At 39.7% G+C, this 24657-nt stretch overlaps 1 protein-coding gene across 5 annotated transcripts in view; it reads left to right on the top strand.

The window, feature by feature from the left end:
* The window catches only part of LOC117157627 (cell adhesion molecule Dscam2), a 90365-nt gene that overhangs the window by 31399 nt on the left and 34309 nt on the right, over positions 1–24657 (top strand). For all 5 annotated transcript variants that reach the window (XM_076619364.1, XM_076619363.1, XM_076619362.1 and 2 more), the window contains exons 9-10: positions 12276–12638; positions 22217–22336. In XM_076619364.1, the coding sequence (XP_076475479.1) occupies positions 12276–12638; positions 22217–22336 (483 nt within the window). The remainder of the gene's footprint in view (positions 1–12275; positions 12639–22216; positions 22337–24657) is intronic.

The raw sequence follows: 24657 nt of genomic DNA, 5'->3' as shown, positions 1-24657 counted from the left end.
TGCGTGGCGCCAAATTTACCTTCACACAAAATGTTTCTGTATTAGGTTTACGGAGGAAATTTCGTGTACTCCATTGTTCATCGCTGGCTGGGATTAGTTAACGCGAGCCAGTATTGCTTCGGATTTCACCGGGTTTATCGCGTAGCCGTGCGTGAATTCCCGAAAAGACAGTAACAACCGTGAGCCGCGGGCAAACCAGGTTTATCTCTCGAAACGTACCAACGTTATCGTCTTTTAATCGTTGTATCGCGTCGCCGATAAACCGGCAAACGTTTACGCCCCAATTGAATACACACAATTCGCGATATTTCGGATTTTCTCGCGTTTCTCGCCGTCTACGCTGTGTTTTCTTCATCTTCTTCGTCGCCAATCTCATTGAAAGCGCCCGAAACGTTTAACGAGAGCAGATCGCGCGAGGAGATAAATTCAATTCCGAGCAAACACTCGAAGCGGTTCGCGCAATTTAATAGACGTTGCCTCGTGCGAGGAGACGCAGAAGGGGGAGGAAACGCTCTGTACGTATGATTCCAATGCTGGCAAAGTGCGACGGAAGTTCGAAAAATTCGAGAAACTTGCCGTAAGTTGCCTCAAAGGATCTTGAGGCTCTGGCTGGCGTTCCGGTGAAGCGGAAAGGGATATCGTTCGCGCGACTCCTAATCGTGCAGCTGGCTCGGAAATCGTATCGCGCCCCTTCGAACTCGCCCACCATTTTGTATACTTTGAGAAAGTACTTGAAAGCGATCCTTCGAATCGGTAACCGCTTTCCCGTTTCCGCGAACCCTATCCGTGAAGCTTCGCGTAACCAAGGAAAAACGAAGAAATCGAACGGCAGAGTGAGTATCGAATTCGATTAAACACCAAAGTGGTTTGAGGAAATTGATATGAACGAAATCGATCGATAGTTTCTCGTGGCGTCAAAGTTAATTAACTTGCCACTCGGACGATTTTCTAGTCATCGAGAATGCGATTATTTATCTACTAGTTGGTTGTTCTCGTATTTACTCGAACAGAATGTGATCGCGTTTGAACCGATTAACAAACAGCAGAGCCGGTCAATTCATCCGTCTTACGTTCCACCGAACCGCCACCAGAGCTATATGATCACGCTAGCTACAGCAAAGGAGACAATCAAAGGGAACTCTCTGCACACGATACGACACACTGATCGTGTGTGTGCATAGGATGCTTCTGTGAAACACAATCGTCCGACTGCAGGAACAGTCGGTGGTGCACATACAGCGAACTCTCTGGAACGGACGGTCGAAAAAGTTTCTCGACCGGAAAATTTCTTAAGATAGCTCCTTATCATACGACAGGGATTGCGGTACAATCGTGTGTATATATATATATATACATGTGTGCTAGGGTGTGTACGTGTGCGTGTATGCGTCCATCTACCTGTTTCTATCTCTATTTCTATCTCTAACTCTATTTACAGTGGCTTACAAAAGTGTTTCAACATATGTACGAACTTTTCGTAGATATATTATGCACAGTATACGAAACATTTTGGGACTTCATTAGTATTGCAATGAGATACAACTATCGGAATTAAATGAGCAAAATTTGAGAGAAATCTGAAAATGTATAAAGAGATATCTAAACTGTAGACAGAAGTTATAAGATTATTTGATCTTAGGATTAAGAGCGTGTTTTTGTCAGTCTCTTGATCGTTTCAAAGATACTAAAAATATTAGATTACATTATCATACGATATTATACCAGTTACATCATTAGCTTTTCAGAAAGTTTATAAATTTGAACTTCATTATCCCCATTTCGACTATGCTCATATTAAAATACGTCCTTCTACCAATTAATTAACCAATACCAAAATCTAGAAAACTAACAAAAATAGTATCATCGCGTGCATTTTTAGATTCGTTTCAAGTTTGGCCAATGTGACCCATGAATTTTCGAAAAGTTTCATATTTATAACAAACATAACGTAAACGCATAATATATTTAAATATTTTTGTGAGTCACTGTATCTCCATTTCTTCGTCTATCTTCTCTATGTGCGTCAACGGATATCCGTGCGTTTGACAACACTCCGCGAACGAACCCACGCACCAAGAGCACAGCACTTCACTGCATCGCTCAAGCATCTGTCCTTGCACGCGCTCGCCTAACTGCTCTGTATATTATATTACATACGTGTACTTTTGTACATAAAAATTCATAGCGCAACGATGCCACGTACTAACCGGAGGGTACGGGGCCGGGTCTACGTGCGTGTACATGCGCGCTCTAGCGATACACGGGGCGCTTCTACGAGAAAGCTTTCTCTGCTTCGCTACTGTTTAATCGTGTCGTGCATCAACCTCGGGAAAACAGCGTGCCAGCTCTAAGGAATCCCCTTACGTACGCTTCCGTTATCGTTGGGGCCGAGATAACGCTGGCAGGCGAAAAATATCGCTGACCGGTTTAATATCGACTCGCGTCGCGTCGTCCCAGATATCCTTGATATTCGCATTTTACGCTCCGTATTATAGTATCTCGTGACTTATGAAACATTTATCCTTATCTATCGATATCCAAATATATAAAACCGTATGTTTCCAATAAACTTCATATACTTGCTCGGTCGCAAGGTTCAGACGTTTGCGGGTATATTAGTTGAAATGTCGCTCTTTTAACATGTTCCTCTGATACTAATGTTAACAAATTTGGAATTATTTATTAATTACAATTTTTGAATAAATTTTTCAGTTATTCGTATAACAGCTTTTTTAAATTCCGTATTCTATATGGTAAAAGTTGTAAATGTTGTTTCCTTACATTATTTTCAAATAATATTTGGATTAAAAATTCCTGTAATCGACGAAATTGTACGTCCCGTGATTTGCAGACCTGACATTTCGCGAAGAAACAAAGCGCCAACCATCGCGATATAAAACCATGGCGAGTACACGATCGAACGTTATGATTTCAACCACGAGCGCTCCGTGTATTCGAGAACGTGTGCACGTGCTACTTGTACATAAATATGCTGTTGTCGAAGCATCGATATTCTATTAACGTGACTCAGTCGCCGTTTCTCTCGCGCGATGTGCCCTTCACCATCCAAGCACTTCAAAAACGATACAAAAATCCATGTACAAAGTGTTACATTGTTGTCTTATACGTGTATACATTAACGAATTCAATTTTACCGGCAATTCTCATAATCGAGATCGAAGAGGTAAATGCACCAACGAGGAACGCGTAAGAGTGTTAAACTTGGCGGCTTATAAACGCGGAACGAGTTACGCCTCGACTCGAAAGCAATCAACCAGAGTGCTTGTAAGCGATCGATTGTATTGCGTTTTGTGAAAATTTCGCGCGTTTAAGCGTCGGCAAAAGTCCCATTTATCGGCGCGATGGCGTTCGAATGGTGCTCGCGGGCCACGAATTAATTGCGAAAGCTTGTCGACGGTGGTATTCGATGTGAATCCCGTGGTGGGGGGAATCTTTGAAACGAAAAAACGGGGATCGTTCGATCGATGAGGAGAACGAGTTCATTAACACGATCCACGCCGCGGCGAGGGCGAATTTTTCGCAGATTTCCCGCACCGTTCGTAACCATGAAGGTAGGCTATGAACGAGCGAGCGTTAGAGTGGCGATGGAAAAGTAAAAACCGATCGGTGAAAAATTTTACGGCGCGCCAGCTACGGTTAAATATCAATTACCGCGTTTGTTCTCGCTAACGCCGGTTTATTCGTTGAACCGTTCGAGGGGAAGAAGTGCGTTACGTGGGTTACAATTATCGCGAATCCGATCCCAGCCAGAGTGTTCCGCGATATTAAAAGGAATCGTGGCTAGCTGGCTGTAAAAGGGGGAAAAAGAGGTGCGTAAAAAATGGCGCGTATATACCTAGAGATATACCTATCTGCGCGTGTATGGGGCGTTTGAACATCGCGATTTTCGCGGATTAACTCAAACGATTTAATGATACCAACGAGCAAGCAGATTATATTTCTGCGCGGCGCGTTTTGCTTTTTATAGGGAGCAACGACACATAGCTTGTGACACATACACAGGCTCATGAAAGTATTTAAACGTTGCAGACATCTTTTATGAATATACGTTACGTGTGGTTATATGAAACGTTCGAAAATTTTATTAGCACTGTCAGATTTGGAAATATACGTATATAGAAATTACTAGATATTTAAGAAAAGTACATATTTCGCAGAGACCATAAGAATATTTAAACAGCCAATTATCGGCCAATATTCAATGGGGACCACTTATCATATACATAAGATGGCTGTTCATGTTGTATAATAATCGTTTACTAGATACAATCATAACAGTCGTGTCTCTAGTATCTACGATACTAATAAGATTTCAAAATATTTTGTATAATGCATAAAACGCGAACATAAAAGTTTACCGTAATAAATATTCAAATACTTTTATGAGCCAGTTTCTTTTTATATGGATGGAGGCTTGCAGAGTTATATCGGGGCTGTGATTAGCAGTTAATTCTTAATTGAGGGGATTAAACGAGTGTTGCGTAAGTTATAGAACGGTCTATCCATTGGATTCCGATATAAAAAATAACTGCATCGCTCGCTTTATCCAATTAAGCAAGCTATTGTACAGATATTGGATTAATTTGTTGGGCTAGGATTAAAAAGTTGGCGACGAGTCAAAGATTGAAACTCGAAGGTCTAACGATAAAAATTGCCGGTAAATTTTATCTTTTATCTCCGCGGAAGACAAACAGTGCTTGTAAGTGAAGTTCGCAACGTGAATGTATTCACCCATCTCTTTGAAGCTGTCTGTTTCTATATAGACGATCGCAACGTTAAACGATATTCCTTTATATGTCGCGCATTAGGACACTTTGCGACGACAGAACTTTTAATAAAGTCTAGTCTTATGGTCAAAGATTATATTTCTTGACGCTACCTCAAAACTGTTATTTTAAGACCTTAATTTAGCGATGTGCACGGCCCGCAGATGGAAATTTAATTAACGCCAGTGTAATTACAGAGCAGGCATAGCTCGAGCGGCTTTTGACCACGCCGTGCTTTCATCATGAACCAGACATACGTCCTTTCGATGTATTGCCACTGAATTGTATTTTCGATTGTCGCACAAAGTGTTCTAAAGTGTCAAGCTTTCTATTTCGACTGATATTGTGGACCTCTTAATTCATTTTTATATTATTTTTATCTTACTAACTCGACAGCATCGGTGGACAATTTTGTCTTCCTTAATTAAAATGTCCTGTGTACCATTTTGGAAGTTTCGTTTTGTTTCTTATGCCGTCTTTGTCTCTCTCTCTTTCTCTCTCTCTCTCTATCTTTGTTCAGTTTCAAACATTTAACCATTATTCCATAGCATTCTGTATAATATAAATTTACTTAAAAGTTAACGAAACACCGAGAACTTCAAATATTTCAACGAGCCTCGAGCAATGAAAAAACTGTTAACTAGGAAATGTTAACTTAAGGAGGGCAGAATTAAAAACCCATCCTTTCGACGTGTGTGCTCATATATCTTCTATCCCATGAAAATCTCTCTTCTGTCCTGTTCACTCACACACAAATTCCATAAAAGAATACGCGGTTTTCTCTATAGCGTTTCCTCGAACCGCTTTTGACTGGAATGCCACCTTTGTCTTTGTATTGTTCTTTCAGTGCCACCTAAAATCACGCCTTTCAGTTTTGCTCGCGATTTAAACGTAGGGCACCGTACTAGCGTACAGTGCGTAGTCGTGACTGGCGATCTGCCACTGACGTTCACGTGGCTGAAAGATAACGTCCCAATAGAGACGATCAGGACGTCGCAGGATACTCCGTCGTCCAGCCATAGCCGCGTTCAGGCCCCGGCCAGTCCTGGAGACGCGATTAAGGGGCCCAAGCGGGGCCCCAAGGCCGACGGGCAGGCCGAACAGTCCCCGAGAAAGGCCATTACCGTCCGGCAATATGACGCTTTTACCAGCGCCCTGAGCATTAGCACGATCGCACCCGCGCACAATGGCACGTACACCTGTCGCGTGGCCAATGGCGCTGCCACCGTCGCTCATTCTGCACTCCTTCACGTCAACGGTAAACGCACACCGTTGGTGTACTTCTTCGTTCACGCTCCCACTACGACAGAGGTGCCACGCTTCCTTTTTTCGTTACTTTCTTTGCTTTTCTTCGCGTTTCCATATCTTTTGGGCGGTTCAACAATTTGGCAATTTGCAATTGCATCGCATCGATCTCGACGTGTCTGCATGCATCGATACGTCGCGAGATCGTTAGATTTACTACGCGAGCAATAATGCTTACTATGTTACTATAAAAGGTTCCAGCGGATCGATAAAATATTTCAAATATATTCCAGAAACGATCGTACCAAACAAGGCTGTGGGTTATAATGGATATGTGTTCTGACGAGTTGTCGTTCAGACGAATGTATCATCAGGAGATTGAAATGCATGCTTTTACAAGAATCTACATACAATAGAATTCTGATTATATGAACTCATTCGTTTGAATCAACTCTTAGTCAGAGTTCGATTAACTGAACTTCTGTTGACCTAATCCAATTGTTTAGACGTGAATTCCTATTATACGAACGAGAGAACATAGGTAGAGGGAAGACTCGGCAAACTCATATTATGTGAACTCCAATCATGTTTATAATTTGACGAGTTTCTATAAACGGAATTTTACTGTATCTGATTGTACCGGCACATCCGTTAAAATGGCAATTCCTCAGAACACGTATCTACTGTAACCATTATGATCTTATTTGGGAAACGATCGCTTTAATAAAATCTTGCGATAAAATTATAGCAACAATCTAAAGCTTGGAGAAAGCCTAAGCTTCAATTTGGATATGCATAGTTCTAGCAACTATTCATAGTGACTAGCCGATATGCTGATCGTTTTCGCGAAAGGGGAATATCCCGAAAGTGACGTGCAACGATACGTATTTCGTGGATCGATTCAGAGCAACAGAGCCGTTGTGGGATCGCGGCACGCGATTCACGGAACATAATAAAGACAGACTGGCAATTTTCCAGGTCTGCGGATTATGTGCTGGCGCTGGAAAAGTAACTGATTGATCGGTTGGTAAGGAAACAGCGCAACGCGGTCGTTCTAGTGGGTCGGGTATGATCGATCAATCAGCGAGCTCTCGAGACTACGGCATCGCGATGTGATCAATTTTCTGTTGCGTCGTGGGAAAAAAGAATTTTCGATCGGTTGTCGCGTCTCTTGGAGCTCGAGCCTCTTAGAAAAATCGGTCGGTCCCTAGAATAAATACTTTTTGATAATCAATCGACGTCGATCAATTTGTGTATCGATCTTACATATATCCGCTTATATTTTGATTTTAAAAAGAACATCATAATCGCTATCTTTGGTTGGTTTTCTTTAAGATTCACCTCTGTCGTCGTTCGCGAGTCCAGTTTCTTAAGCACCACGTACACTGACGATCGTCGAGGATGATCTCGGAGCCGGAAAATTACAACAGAGAGGCTGTCCGATGTCATTCGACGCGACCTGTTTCTGCTATGATGCTAGTCCAAAGTGCACGCTCAACGGCACGTTCGACCTGTGACAACTGGCGAACATTCGCGTTCTCCACTTCTGCTTTGCCACGATCTTTCGCCTATCGGTCCGTGACGGTTCTATTTCTCTTCCGTTTCTCTCTCCCTTCCTTTCTTTTTTCTTCTCGCTTTTTTTTCTTCCGCTTTTCTATTACTCTTTTCGTGACGGTTAGCTCGAGAAAAGATTCCTAGGAAGGAATATCGCGAGGAGGATATGGAGCGTGGCGAAACGTGCCGCGCTCCGTCTCGTCGCGGATTATTAGATTTCAATTTAGATTAGAAGTAGCGACGCTGGGTGAAAATCGAGACGGTGAGATGATTCGTTGGCCGTCGTTGCCGGTCTACGGAGTGGAACCGCCCGTGTCCCTGGTAGAACGTGCCGCGAATTTTCAATCTCATATACTTCCCACGATTTTGAATCCTTCTTGTATAATATCTATCTCTGTCTTTTTACACTCTCTGTGACTACTGACTCTCTTTGCACGCTGTTTCTCTTTTGCACGCCCAATTGCACGCTTTTTTCGGATGTATATATGTAAATATATATTTTTCCCTCGGATACTCTTAATACGTACATATATATATATGTATATTTATACGTATGTATATCTATATTGTATATGTACAGTTAACAGATCTTGCCAGTGTTTCACGTAATGTTCGTTTACGGACGTTTTGTTTTCTCTCCTCTATAGTGTGTAATAATCGGGCTGAATCAGTCGATTTGAAGGTGTATGCCTCGTAGATCGTACAATTGTGATCTGTGACATCGAAGCGCTCGTTGAAAATCTGCTTCGGAGGCGAGTTTCCACTCGTTGCTCCAAACTCTTATGTACACGACTATACGCACGCATACATGGATACATACGTATACGCATACACCACTATACACACACACACACACACTTTGTCCCCCCCACTATTTCTCCGTTTCTGTAACTCTCTGTCTGTCTGTTTCTCCTGTCTTCTCTCCGGGATATGCTCGCGCAGAAACTCGTGTTCAGACCGGTTTCGAATTCGCTGCTGCGAAATTAAACGAGAATCCGGCGTCAGATTAGGATTTTTCGTTTAATTTTGCGCTCGGCGGCCACGGGATCGGGCTCGATGTCACAGCGTGAGACCGCTTCTACGTAAAAGTTACCATACCGTGCTGAGTTTTAATCTTCGCGCGCAATATATGCGTGTTTGTATTGCATCGCTCAGAATTAACATATTCAGAAGACAATTTTGATTCAGTATTGATTGAACATATTGCGTTTCATATATACAGTAATGTTCGTTTCGATTATAATTGATTTCTCCTAAATTCAAAAGATCCAGCCTTATTGCTTTTCATAGTTAGCGTAATTCGAGTTCCAACTTGGTCGAATTCAGTGTAATTTAAATTTAGAAGTAGCCTATAGATATACCGAGAAGAAGCCAGAAATACAGTTATGTTCTGATACAGATGATGTCAAGAAGATTCAAGAATCAGGCAGATTCGGGTTCAAAATAAGACGAAAGTCAGGAATAACGAACTTACATCGGAGCAGATATTTTTTAGGAGTTAATTATTTCCGATTAGACGTATATTCTACGTATAGAGATAAGTTTGAAAATATAGTAAAAGTATAGAATAAAATTGCTTCATCTAAAGAATGTCGTTTCTTGGAAAGTCGAACGAATCGAATGAACTAGGTAGAGGATTGGTGTATCAGATTGGTTCTTCGTTAAATATATTTAAACTCTATTTGTGCAAAACGAAGTATTATATCAGAAAGTTCTATTCTACACTTGCAACTTATACTCTTATTTATTTGAGAATTAAGCAAATTCGGATATTCTTGACAAGTTTCGGTAAAGTCAATTTTCTCGAAAATGTAACGTCTAACGGAATTTTGTTATTCTAGATTTTCTTCGTATATTGAACTGTAGAATCCCTCTAACTTCAATTACATCATGGATTTTGATTTATAGTTGATCGTGTCTTTGTCGTTTGTTTTTTGCTAAATTGTTCCTTTTTCCTTATTAATGGATTTTTAGAAAATGGTTAACCCCATGAAATTATAACGTGGTTCTCGATCTATTGAAATTTAAACGAACATTAATGTATATACATTATATAATACATAATTTCTATGGTATTCTTTTACGTTGGATCGTTGTATAACGACACTTCGAAAACACGATTCGCATATAGTAGGAGTCGTGCTCTTTTGTCCCGTTTTCGAATGAACCGTCCACCTTTGTTGCTCTCTCGATATTTGTGTTGTATTATCGTGTATCAGTCACGTATTTGACCGATTCTGACCGAGTTACATTATATTATATCACTATCACTATCCAGTAGAACAGTATCTTTTTATGAAGACTATGCTATGTTTTCGCTCGAGATATTCTCTATGATTTGTGTACTATCATCATTATCATCATTATTATCATTCAAGTTATATTGAGACCGTAGTGGTAAATCGTATTTGGGCGAAATCGATACGAGAGATCTGTAAGTTAGGAATTCGGGAAATGTTATCTTGCATGAGATTGATCCGGCATATTATTACGCATTCGATATACTGTTAATTCGGTGGAATTCAAGTAGTTAAAATCCTTCATTAAGGTACAGTCGCTGACAAAAGTCTTTGTACATCTTACAAGAAGAATATTTTTGAATAGATAAAATAAAATTAAGTGTGATATATAAATCGTTTTATTCAATTTAAATTTAAAGTAAATTAATGACAGAACATTAATTAATTAAATCATAGACTGGACAAATTTTGTACTGTTTTATTTTAACAAAAATAGCCTCTCTCTAAAATATACGGAGACTTTTATAGGTAACTGTATGTACAAGATCTCTCGTGTCTTTTCATCCTACTTAGTTTTCACGCTCGTTTCGATAATTGACTGCTCGACGTTCTATAGGTCCTGGTAAGTAAACTCATCGTTAATCAATTCGAATGAGAAAAGAAAGCCAAACGATCACGACGAATTATTTCGACTTAACGCCTCTTGATTCAACTTATGAAATCTATGCGAAAGACGCGCCAGTAAAGCGAACAACGAGGAGACCAAAGGTTCAACGAAACCCCGATGAAAATGTTCATTAAAACAGACCACCGGTATAAGGATCGTGCAGTCACCTCTGGTTTCAACTTAGTTTCGCCGAAAGTCTCATAAAGACATATTGGCCGACATTAGCAGTTACTCCGGCTCATAAATGTTCATTTTCCGAGCCACGAGGTACGTGTGTGTGGTTCTGGCCGAATATTTATGACCGAGCCACCATTTTTCACGGACTCGGCCGGGGTTACCGTTGCACCTGTCCAGCGTCCACGTTTCGGAGGTCACGTAGCAGGAAACACGTAGCAGAAACTCCAAGTTATCGCGGTTATCAAACGCCCAGTTCTTGTACAAACTCGACCTACTTGAAATTCGTCTGTGGCGAAGTAGTATAGGTTCGTGTTTGGTCAGACAACGAAATAGAGTAGCCGCACGGTATCAACCGCTTCTACCGGAGGATCAGTGCGGATTTGATCAAATAATGTGATCGCGAAATTTCGTACTTCGTGACCTCCTGCGCCAATTTCACGATGAGACTTCGATCACCGGAATAGGAAAAAAAAAAAAAAAGAAAAAGGGAAAACGAAGCGAGATACTGGAAATTGCGGGCGAATAGAGTATTATACGGAACGGAGCCAGCGGAATATAACGGTGATATTACAGAGAGTTGCGCAGGCACCGGTTCTTTTTACCAATCGTTTTTGGATTGTCGTTGCCACCGAGAGGAACATTAATTACGGTCCGTCCGCTCACCGGGAACGGATTAAACTCCGAGCAGTTTGTATCCGCCAGTTGTATTTTAATGTTAATTTCAGACGTTCGGGAAGAAGATTTATTAACTCTCCGTTGTTTTGGACGCGTAGCGCCGGCGCTATTAATTCCGTTTCAACGGGCCGCCTCTGAAGTCCCGCGGAGTTTCACGATTTTCGATGTAATTATCCGGCTCGCCATTTCATTCTCTCCTAGGTAATTCGACACTCTTTCAACATACCTGTAGCCGAGCCTTACTAGACTCGCTTTACTTCGTTTCATTTCGCTGTATTCGCTATCGAAACTCAAATATATAGAAGTCTCGTCGTTTAAAGGTCCGTTTATACAAAACCGTGCCATATCCACGTTTCATATGTATCTATTTATACGTCATTCATTCTATATTCGTTATTATCAGTAGTTCGAATGGCCTCCGGTTACACTTGGTAGTCTCGGATATTTTCCTTCTGTCTCGGTCTGACCGCGTCAAGCAACGGCCATAGCACGAACTTGTAAAATTGTGCCTGAACGTATTCCGTTCGTATATGATGTTATACAAAAACGAAGATTAGTTGATACGAAGATTGTATTTTTCATAGTCGAATATTTATCCCGGATACATCTTGGATGATCCTGGATAGTACATAAATATCAACGCATAAACACTGGGCCAATATTTAGACACGAAACGGACATGGCACGTTTGTGTGTAAATGGATCTTGATGGTACTCGTATGTTGTTCCTCTGGCGCGCTTGTTTTATTATCTGAAACTTCCTCTCATCTTCCAGTCCCCTTGACTAACCTTTCCGCAAAAGAAAAGAAAAAAAAAAAGAAAAAATAGGAAACGAAGACGAGAGCGTAATCTCTGGTCGAGATACGCATATAGGAGAACGGTTTGTGCCCGCATGCAGGTACATACTATTATCACACGTCACGTTTATAGTTCCACCGCGGATCTCGCCGTTTTATTTCGAGAACGGTGTGACGGAGGGGATGAGGACACAGCTAATGTGTACCACGAGCCAGGGTGACCAGCCGTTCAACATCACGTGGTTGATGGACGACAAACCGATACAGGTCAGGCCGGGTGACGGTGCGTCGGTGTCGTCTTCGGCGTCGTCGTCGTCGGGCGGATCCAACGCGGCCGTCGTCGAGACGGGCAACAACATACAGATAAGCGACTATCCGCCGTTTTCCAGCATCCTGACGATAAATAACGTCAGCGCTAAGCACAGCGGGAACTACACGTGCCAGATCAGCAACGTCGCTGGCCTGGCCGAATACTCGACCAGCCTCTCCGTTGCTGGTTGGTGTCTCAAACGAGCAAGAACAAAAATCGACATATGGTAGCTGTAAGAACCTGTGTACATAAACCGTGTGCCAGCCAGATATACTTGCCTCTGACTGTCTTTCTACAAATATATATTGTATATATACACGCGTGTATATACATATTACGGCACAGAAAATCGAACAGCCATATCGAAGGATTGGAGTACGGTTTGTTTCGACAGAGTCGATTCGAACGTCGTGTTTTCGTTACCCTCGATCACGCTTCCTCGAGCTCCTATCTTCTTGGATTTTTCATGATCCTTCCATCCTATCACCGATACGATGTTCTGCGTGTATAGATTAAATCGGAGATTTCTACTTCTTCAAAACATTTCGGCTCTGAAAATTTATGGAAAACTGTCCGGTGTATCACAGTCGAGAAGATATATTGTTATAGGGACGAACGTCCCAACGTGAGAAAATGCGCATCCGTCTTCGTCAGAGGATACATTTCGAAGTTCGATCTATTTGAATTATCTATGCAATATCGAGAGATGGCCATTTTATGCCAGATATTTGTACACTGACTATAGCGTTAGTACTTTTATTTTCTTAAATTCGCACGAAGGTAGAATATCAAGGCTGGATATGGTATTACGTTGCCGAGGATTCTTTTTTCCAGCGCCTATAACCCCAGTAAGAAGACGACGGAGGTCTATTTAAGGCGGATAACATTCCGCTCCTAACTGCCGGAATATTGCCTTAAAAGAAAATAGCGAGAGAGATCCGCCAGGCAGATAGCTTCTGTTCTTTCAAGGACACCGATGGTTGCCTCGCAATTACATTTGTCCGGGTACCAACCGCCTTTTCCATAGCCGTTCTTCGCAGGGTTGTGCTCGGTGCGTGTACCAAGTAGTCGTTTGACTCGTTTCGGGCGCGTTTTTTTTAACGCGAGCACGTTTCTTCCGTTGCCGTTTTCCCCAACGATGTTTCCTCGTTTCCATCTTCGAGCCATCCTCTCCCCGCTATTCCACCTCTGAACGACATTACAAGCCTAGTCTTCCTGGGGCGAAAGTTTACTGGCAGTCGAACCGGGAGCTCTCGCGAGGATACGACCCAGGCAAATTAGTTTCGAGTTTCAGAGGGGTGGCGCGGTAATGCGACTTTTCAAGAAGTTCTCGGCAGCCGTTCGACGATTTCGAAAGTCGCCGACACCCATTCCTTCGCCGCGATCGAGATCTAAATCACTTTCTACCTTTGTATGAATGGAACCGGTTCTCGGCTTGTTCCCAAGCTACGACAACAAAGCTGCGCCGTTCTTCCGTTTACGACAGCTGTGAACTTCCTCGCACGCGGAGTCGATTAAATTACAGGACCTGTACGCACGGTATCGTTACACGAAAGGAACTTTCCGGTAAATAATAGTACAACAACATGCAGCGAAGGGGAAAACGGAAGGACGATGCGATCTTAATCTTCGTTAGTTAAAATGAATTCTTCCAGAGACGATAAAACTCGTTAGTAGAGTGCGGACATTCATGCAAATTTGTACTTTTATAGAATAAAATTAAAGAACGGGACCTAAGTAGAGATTTGTCTCGCATACTCACGTTATTGAATCCCATTGAATTTACATCGTAATTGTGAAAAGGGATTTGAAGAATTTATTTTATATTATTTTCGTCGTTATTTCTTCTTCCATCTAGGTCCTACAATTTTACCAAGTTGAAGAAAATTTGAAATATTTTATGTCATTATACTAAATTATTTTTTGAAATCATGTATAGAGAGTCGCTTGATCGTTTGATTTGAGTAATTAATACGTTTGTATTACAACGGAAACAACTACGCGTTATTTCACTGCTTAATCATTAATGGGTCTTTCCCATAAATGCATAAAAGTCTACAGTCTACTCGTTACGCTTTCATTGCGTTTTTTCTACTTTTAAAACGAATTGCAAGTGTACGAGAAGATGAAAAAAGGGAAGGTAATAAGTTGGAAAAAACAAAGGTGGTTTACATATCATGATTTTGATATTTCAAGGGACACGCGAGATGCCAAGAGTATTAAAAGAGTGACACGCGTTGTCGCGCTGTGTAATGTTCTTCCGCGTCATTCATATTCACTAAGAGCTGGCCGGTGTTGGCGGGCGAAACGCACGTAAAAACTGCTCGTAAATTCGAGTTAGCCGTGTTATAGCCAGCAAATCGATGCGACCGTGATACGTACGCGAGTCCCTCGTGATTTCGATATCGTTTTTCAACGCACAGCGTACACACGCCTCTCTTTCTCGCCCTGGAATAACATCCTCACTGTTTTGTCCCGTTAACGAACTATTTTCACGGACTCTGTCGTTCGTGCGTACCCTACAGAAGGCAACATATCGCGGGGACAATGCCTTTGACACGTATCTCATTGGTTGTGAAATAAATTTTTGGACAACTGGAACTATTATTATACGTGCATGGAAAAATGTTATTCGTTTTTTAGAATTCACACTGATTCCACTTATCGAGAAAATGGAAATTGCTCTGCATTAAATTGGAAAAGTCTTTAAGAATTTTTAGTGCGCTATGTTATTGGCGGATTCATTGTGGTGGCACTAAGTGTGTCATTGTGACTGAATGTTTTATAAAACAAGCAGTCGTAAATTACACGGTGCAGTACGGGAAATTTAATGGCACATTATTGCTGAAAATTTGAATCTTTTAAAAGGATGAATGGGTGTTGGAACGTATTTCAGATTTAAAGAATAGATTTCAATTATTAGTAATGTATTTCAGATTTAAATGATAGATTTTAATTACTAGTGTATATTTATTTGAAATGTTTGGACGATTTTATTCTTGACACAGTACTATTCATCCTTATGTAATCAGAACTAAATTAATACAATGGAAGATTAAATATCGAACAAGGAGAGGAAATATTGTGATTCTTACGAAGTATTAAAATAATTTTCAATTGAAAAATTCTATAATCTTTGGAACTTTGAAGTATATGACTTAAATAAAAGAGCATTAACAATTTCTTATTTGCAAAAAAAAAAAAAAATACAAACGTGGGATAGTGAAATCAGTTTTATAACATCACATTCTGTTTCGTGTTCTTTCATAAACTAGAAATCATCTCAAACTTTGAAATTTACTATGAAATTTAATAACGAAGTCGATGGATGATAAAGTCTCTCCAGTACTCCGAGTTAGTTCACATACGTATAATCGATTAAGACACCCAAACACTAGAATCTACTTGCGCACCACATACGAGTACCCTCGAGAACGATCCGCGTAGAGTCGATCTATCGTCGATTTAGGAGTCATAAGAACAGGGATTTCACAGTGAAAGGATTCGTGACTTAGGTGAAATCGACCAAGATGCAATAACGAGTCGATGAAACTCGCGAAACTGGTTCACCAATGGGAATTTTCACGTCAGGTGAATTTAAGGGACTCATAGAATCCCGGTTACTGGAAACAAAAGGCAATAGTGCGGAAAATAGAGTGCTCGATTTTCGCCGATCAGCGAAACCTTGGAAATGATAAGAGCAACAATGGTCGCCACGACGAACAATCTGCTGAGGAGGATTTCGACCAAGGACGATAAGAAACACCTGACCTTCCGCGTTTGTTCCCTGGGATATTATAGGGCTACCTTCTGTGCAACGTATAGTTATCGTATACAGCAAACACTATCGTCCGTAAGTACCAGATGCAATTTAATCGACAAGTATGATCGAAGAACGTTTCTCTACTATTACTATCGGTTTAACTTAACATATAAATATTTAGCAGAAATTCGTGATAAGATATATCCTCTTTTTTAATTCTATATACTAACTATATATATATTTGCCTGAAATAAAATCAAAAATCGAAATTAGATTAAAGTATATTCTATATATTTTGGTTTAAAAAACTATAACAAATTTTAATCGATGCTTAAGACAATAAATTTTATGTACGTTTAAGACCATTATTCATGCTGGATACTGATTTTCTACATTCTCAAATTCGTTTCAAATTTTGCCAATATAGTCATGATAATCGTATTTCATTACAGTGGAGTATGTTCGTGTAAAGTTTCTATAAGTGTTATAATTCTTTCGTCACCTAGCGTATATTTACAAATAATAGATTCATTGAAAGGAAATTTTATTAACTCACTTAAACATGAACTCACTGACTTGTCATATATCGAACACAAAATTTACGAACTTCTATCTACTACAGTTATATGAGTTTAGTTATATGAACGATTTGGTCCTAAAAGAAAATTCATATAAACGAGGTTCTGTGATTTAGAAGTGTCGAAATATTCACGAATGGTAGCGCATCTGGCTTCATGGCATTTTGAAACCGTTGGACTATACAATCCAGATGCGATTAACATCTGGTCAGTCGATGGAGAAACGACTGAAATGGAAACGACGACGTGTATAGATAAACACTCGCGTTAGCTTTGTTATCGGATACACGTGTCCTAATGCGTATAAAACGACGTGCACTCGCTCGTCATTCGAAAGCGATTCCAGCTGAGAGCGTATCCTGCAGGATGTATAAACGATCCTTCGCTCATCCCTGAGGGGGACGCGAGAAGCCAAGGATCCGCGAGTAATTTAAAGTTGCGAACCTTGTTGCCCGACTTCCAGGTCTTCGGTAAGTTGCTTCAACTGAATTATACTAAAACGCACGATAAATTATATTCCCTGGTAAATTCTATTCCGTCTATTTCCGTGATTGTCGACCACCAATTTCAAGGTTCTTTGCCAGTTAATCAATTTTGGTCTTACTCTTTCGGGATAGAATGTCTTAACGAAACGTTGAGAGTTCCATGTTGTACGAGTTCTACGTTCTTCGAGCTCTGTACTTCATCGACATCTTCTCTGTTTCGTGGAGAAAACGTGTATTTTACTGATAGTACATATTAGTGGATTTATCGTAACTTCTCTTATTCTATTTATTTTAGTTGTTTACGTCTTATATTATTTTCCTACATTTTTATATTGCTAGAAATATGTTCCGACCAGAGAATTATAACTTTCTAGATTTTTATGTTCTTATTTCCCTTGTAAGTTTAACAAATAGAATCAGTTAATAAATCCGTATTGAGAAGCAGATTGGAAAGAGAAGAAAAACATTTCCATGTTAATCATTTCATGATAAATTCTATTTCGTTCGAATTCATTTCAAGTAAACAAAATTAATTAATTGACACTGTACTCTCAATTTATTTTATACTCTATAAACACATGATTTATAATCACTGCGATTATTTTAACATTTTACGCCTTTAATTACGTTCCTTGACCTATTTACGATTTTCATGCTGTTAGGATATCCACTTTATAAGCTTACTGAAACTAGCAAATTAATAGACTTACATTAAGAAGAAGATTAGGGAAATCGTATCAAAGATTTCCATATTACGTTTCGTCTAATCCAAGAAGAAATAACGAATTATTAAATAAAATTCATTTCAACCAACCAACCTTAATTGACACTATAATCATCACATTATATGCTTTAAAAATACGTGTTTTACAATAATTATGATTATTTACTTTTTCAATTTATTTATTCATTGTTCCGTTTGTTTATTTCCATACGTAGTTGTCAGTGGACAACGACTAAAAACTGTATATCTTGCGGCATTTAGCGACGATATAATAACCCGATAATCTTAGTGATTCGGTAAAATTTGCTCAATCCATTCGTGCTATGCTATAGAATCTCGCCACACACGCATCCACAAGTAATTAAGTGTCGAGCTTTCCCCGTAGTCTCGTCGAGCGATTTCGATTCAAAGTTTCGCGTTTCGCCTAACAATACACGACCGGAATACGAAACGAATTTCCCCGGGGTTATACGCGGATTCGCGTCCCCGGAAAATAGCACGGTCGAGATTCTGGTAACGTTTACCTCGCGCGCCGCGGAACCGAAGTAAATGCGCTTCTAGGTCCGCTAGGCGTTCATCAGGCTGCAACATCCTCTTCCTCTTGCATTCAGTTTTCTGCAACAGGTTTACGATCGTACGCGACACGGCTGTTGTCGAGAATTTTCTGTTTACTCAACGAGCAATCTTCGTCTTTTGTCGTTGGCGTATTTCCAATTTTTCTATTGGAAATGTGGGAAGCAAATTGCTTGCTCGACGATATCTCCGACGCTCGCGAAAGTGCTATTTCACTGGTTTAGAAATACTCTTTGATGGTTTCTTCAGATGTTACAGTGATGCTTTACGTAATCTTGCTTGTAAAATATAAGAATCTGGCAGAAACTACAAACATTTCCTTTCTTAAGATATCCATGTAGAACTTTCCTTTTAATAACTTTCACAATGAATTGAAACTTCCGAGCAGTTATTTAAGTTGTACAACTGCGTAAAACTACGCGTCATGGAAACGGTGAACAAAGTCGATACCGTAGCCTTTCGCGACACATTATAGAAAAATTTGATCTGTGCTAATATTTTTATTCATTACCTTATCTAGCGCCATGCGCACACTTCACAAACTCAATTTCAAGAACTGGTAAGAATAGATATGATCACTTAACGAAACAAAGTTTCAACTTGGAATAATTAGCATAGTACTATTATGCTTAAAACGTAATAAAATGCTCGTACAAGACCATTGTCAAGGGGTTGAAGCAATCCAATGGTATAAGATATGCTTCTGGTGAATCGAGTGATTTCAGTTATTCTAGTTATCCGTATCTCCAGAAGTCTCGATACCAGGTATCTGAAATCGGGGTTACTGGGTTTGTGGAAGACTATTTCCTCGAAATACCAGGAGGGCCGCATAGCTGTTGGCTACATAGTGATTTCATATGGAGTTGAAGTCGGAGCCGAAGTGTCCGGCCGGAAGCGTGTCCTTATCGAGGCATTTCCCTTCGTCCGCAAAAACGGCTCGATTTTATATAAAGTTTCGAGGCCACGTAATGCTGACGCAACACCGGTACTCCAATCCTCTTCGAAGCGACAGCACTTGCGCGTAAAGAAAGTGTTTTTTAGAAGAAGACAGAAAAAAAATATATAATATATACAACACGATAGGCGATAGCACACAAGGCAGGAAGTCCAAGAGTTTTTCCTCACGCAGCACAGAATATAAAAAAAAAAAGTGAACGAATATATTTCTAGGGATGCAGGTTTACGTCGTGCGATTTGCCTTCTTTATTTTTCTATCTCTCTGTCTCTCCTTCGTTTTTAATGCATGCTAATTGACGAGCCGGTTAACCGTAACGGGAACGTATTCGACGACACGAATTTCTTTCGTTCGTGTAATTTTTCCGGAAGAGCACGTTCCACCCGAGCGACGATTAAAGCAACGCCAAGTTAATCCGTCGACGACGAGTCGGTAAGGAAAAAATGAAAACGAGATGAAAAAAAAGAGAGGACGAAGTGAAAAAATACGAGAAAAAAGAAGAACGAAAGATGCTGAAAAAGTAAATGAGAACGAAGGTTCCTTGATTGTTGTTATTACTTTCTTTTCTCGTTGTTTCATCGTTACTATTTGTACATCCTCACGAATCATCAGCATTTGTAAAGAGTTCGATTTGTAGATCTCGAAAGTTGAGCGTGCTGATTTCTAATTAGAATTAGTATACTTTTCGTTGTTCGACCGTTTATTAATTGCGAACGAATCATTAGTTCTTTTTCTTTTTTTTTTTTTCATTGTTTTACTTTCATACCTTTTTGTCCTCGTTACACGCGTTTTCATTAGTTAGAGTATCATTTTATTTTCTTTACTGTTGCTGTTCCTTTGTATTTTGTTTTACTTTCTTTTTCTTCTCTTTTTTTTTTGTTTTTTGTAGCGGTTTCGTGTACCGAGAGATATTACTTATATTGTGCTCGTGTAATGCAACAAAATGTCTGTGACAGATGTAAAAGCATGCGTTCGCGTAGTTAACGTTTACTGGTTCAGTGCGTTTTCTCGTACGATATTTTTCGCCTACCTTTATATTTTATCTCTATATACATACGAGCAACTTGGAATGACGATGGAAAGAATGTTGAGAGTAACGTTTACATTATTTAATGTGTGCCTCGAAAGTTTTCTGCGTGTCTTTTTCTTCGTATATACTGATTACAAGTAACGTTCTTTTGAAATAGGTACCGTTTGCGTTGTTCGTACGTTGTTTTTTAACAACCTTTTATTATTACATTATATATTCACATCTTTTTTACTTGGAATGTTGCTTGCCGTGTTTTTATATTTTTCGAATAAAATGATTCTTGCATGGAACACTTACCCTTCCAATTACGGTATACTTTTTCTTATATAATTATTCCAGCGAATGCTCTTTTCCCCTGTAGTACGTACCATGGAACAATGAGTTCTCTGTTTCATTCTTTAAAACACTTTATAGTTCTTTTTATTTCACTCTCCCTTTATTCGAACACATTTTTCAATTTTTCTTTTACAGATAAGTTTCTCCGAAACGAGCACGTTTTCAGTTACAATTTATTAACACAAGTTAACAACAAATGCACGAACATTTCTCTTTTCATTTTCAATTTCGTCCCATAATTCTGTTCTCTCATTCCTGTTTTATCTCTTTTGTTCTTTAATCACTGCTCGAAATTCTTCCTGGTAAATTAGTTTCCTCTGATTGAGACAACGAATGAGTAAACATTTTACCCCTTTAAATACGACATCGTCAATTCAAGTAGTCTAAACACGGACACCATCGGTTTTGTTGCTACACGTTGTTGTTCACACTTTTAGCGATCCGTAAGTATGCAGTAACATCGAAACCCGTTGGAAATGCATGCGTTTCACGACACACGAGTATATACGCGAGTACAAAACAACAACACGCGACAGCAAAGACAAATGTAGTAGATAGAGAGAAACGCCTGGGACCGGTGATCCTCGTCGACGAAAAAACCATCGTTCGATCATTCTATAGAAGTAACCAGTGTTCCCAGAGAACAATGGCTAATTAGTCAAACAAAGTATTATTCTTCGCGTTTAGCTAACAGAGGATGCGCTGATTAATCTCTATGGCACGTATTTTATACCGAGTAATCCGATTTCTCAATTTGAAAAGGGAAAAATGGAATTGTGCAAGAGGCAGAACTGTATAGACATATCAAGTGTGATAGAATAGCAGTCGTTTTTACGTGCAATTCGATATTAATCCTCGATAGATATCATCGAATTACAGATCTATAATAAGATCAAACCATACGCGTAAAACCATAAAAAAGATTTCAACTTTTGTTCTTAGAGCTTCGAATAATAAGATAAAAGAAAAACAGCGAAAGACGAAACGATACGAAAACTTCTTGTCTAAATGATTCTGTCCCGGTTCCTAAGTCTTCCAAACAAATTGTGTATATCAGCCACGTGCCAAGTAAAATCCAACAGCTATTTGGTTCGTCGATAGGAAGAATCGTCGACGAAAAGTTGTCACGAATTGAGATAAGGGGATAAAGGGTACGTGGACAAAGGTCACGCGACAGTGTAATTGACACGGTGATTTGAAATGAACAGGACGAAGCGTCGATCGACGAGGATCTGCCGAGAGATCGGGCGACGACGAAACGCTGGTCCGTCAGGAACCGGCGATCCGGAAGATTTTAAGCCAATTGGATCGTATTTTTAGTGCCGCCGCGATGGACGGTGGAACCTATCGACCAGAACGCCGTTGTAGGTCACGGCGTCTCCATTGCCTGTCAGGCTGAAGGATTCCCCATTCCGACGGTGACTTGGAAGCAATCGATCGGTAAGTCACGACTCAGACTTGAAACTTACCAACCCACTGTGGCCGGACGGAGCTCACGTTCCGAAAAACTGTCCTCTGTCTTACTGAAAACCACCGAGCGTGACATACGTTCGGCTTCGATCTCGAACGATGATGCGATCAGTCACCTTACCGAGTTGTTTTCGTACCTTTATCTGTCTTTGCTCCTTCCTCTGCTTTTTCTTTCGAATTTACCCTATCCTTCTTTTATAATGTATTAGGAACTATTTCTAACTCTCAGATAGTACGTTTGAGACGGGTACTCTGTCTTTCATTTATTCTTAGTTTAGTTATTTCTGAGAGATGGTATTTCGTATGTAATTACAGTTTCGCGTGAATATCGTTCTAGTAATTTTTTTTTATATTTTTGTAAGAACTATTTTTACAAAAATTTTATTTGCTGGGAGTGTGGAGAAGTAACAGATTTCGATACTAAAATAAAACAGTTAATTATACCGGGATATAATATAATGCGATACAACGCGACACAACGAAGTACAACTGAAAGGCTACCCATTTAAAAATCGTCTCTCTCGCGTAATACATACATATATTCTAACATCAAAGCATTTTCTTCTTTTTATTTTACAACTTCTTTCGCTCGCTTCAGAAGAACCATAGCGATATTCTTAGAACACATTTAGTCACGTCAGCTCCAAACCTTGGGTAGCCGTGCGCTTTTTTTCACACTTTAATCTCAAGCAGTGGGGCCATCCGTATACCCTTATCACTTAAAACTCAATTACTCGCTGTAAAAAATCGCCTAGGATTTCTCCTAATCTTTTCTTCTTAATGGCAATCATCCAAACTGTACAATAATATGTTTGGGTGTGTTCGAGGTAGATATTATGTTAGCAACGTTATCTTTCTCAAATATAATACGATAAATTTCGTATTTTGAACGTCGTCATATACATATAACAAGGTTATTAATGCCTATTTCCTATGAAAAGTTGAAATTACCTATTATCTGTATCTCATAATAAAAACACAAAAAAGTCTGTAGTATGAAAAGATAATCATTGTCTAAATATTTGTCATTGTCTATATATGGAAACAGTGTAACGAGGGAAGATGGATATTTATTTCAAAGAGTAAAAGAGAGATTCTTAATTCGCAAAGTGTCATTTTCTGATTAGAGCTTGTACATCCTCACATTTTCCTCTCGCGTTTCTTACTCTCGCTGGCTGTCTTATAGCGGCGTATTCTACTGTGGAAGATGCCTTTGAGCATGCGGACAAGCTGCTGTAACACCTTGATGGCACTTAATACGTGGAATTTGATGCTTGCCTTTTGACGGCTCGTTTCCTTCTACGGGAATCTTGGCTTCGTCGAACTTAATACATATATACGTGCCTATGAGATGTTGACGTTGACGATTTTTATTCCGGGGGATTTCGCTCATAGAGGAAAATAGCCTTATTTATTCCCAATATAATAGTTTCTCCTAAATGATTTCAGTTAATTGACAGGATAATCGACTTCTCTGTCACGTTATACATTTTCTATTGACAGCAACAAACGGACAGACAGGCAGTCGCGTCGAAAACAAAGTAAGCTTTTATACCATAACAATGATTGAACGAAAAGAAAAATAGTGGGAATTCTAAGATAGTATAAGAATAATTCTAAGAATATAGTAATCTTTTGTCAGTAGTACACTAAGAAGGGCTTATGGTACGTACACGGATAATTTGTACAATATACTTTCCAATTCTAATCTTGAATTCGAATTTGCATATAGCTTCCTTGATGATATTACACCTTCTGAATTTTAATTTTGTTAATACGACTGTATGAAAAAGTTGAGAATCGGTGGCCTAGCACATTCCGAAAAAGTAGTTTAACAAATGAAAATTAGTAATACAATTTCGTATCACATTATAATGTAGAATATTCCGGGAAAATGTAAACGCAGGACTTCGTAGACGACGAAGAAAATGTAGATACGAGAAGATGGCGTCCTTACGAAGGTGGAGGAAAATTTAAAATTCTATCAGGCGGAATCGATTCGAGGGCCGTTGCAACTTCGATTTATTGCTATTGATTTATAGATTGACTTATCTGATGTCATTAAAAACGTCTGTTTGCCTCGAGAGGCTTATTAACTAATCACTACTCATTGACCTTAGAGTACAACAAAACAGAAGAGAAAAATAGATATTCCAGATATTTCGTTGCGCGATTTCTCTCTTCCTCCGAAACAATTTAATTATTGGCTGACTTTTACGTGAATTCCATCGATCGTTTTCATCAGGTTACAGCTGCTGAGTGTATTTAACCCGAGGCTGGCGGAGGTTGAC

The sequence above is a fragment of the Bombus vancouverensis genome, chromosome 6, assembly GCF_051014615.1.
Source record: "Bombus vancouverensis nearcticus chromosome 6, iyBomVanc1_principal, whole genome shotgun sequence".
In the NCBI taxonomy this organism is placed as follows: domain Eukaryota; kingdom Metazoa; phylum Arthropoda; class Insecta; order Hymenoptera; family Apidae; genus Bombus; species Bombus vancouverensis.
Note: the sequence above shows the minus strand (reverse complement) of the source record. Positions and strands in the feature narration are given on the sequence as shown.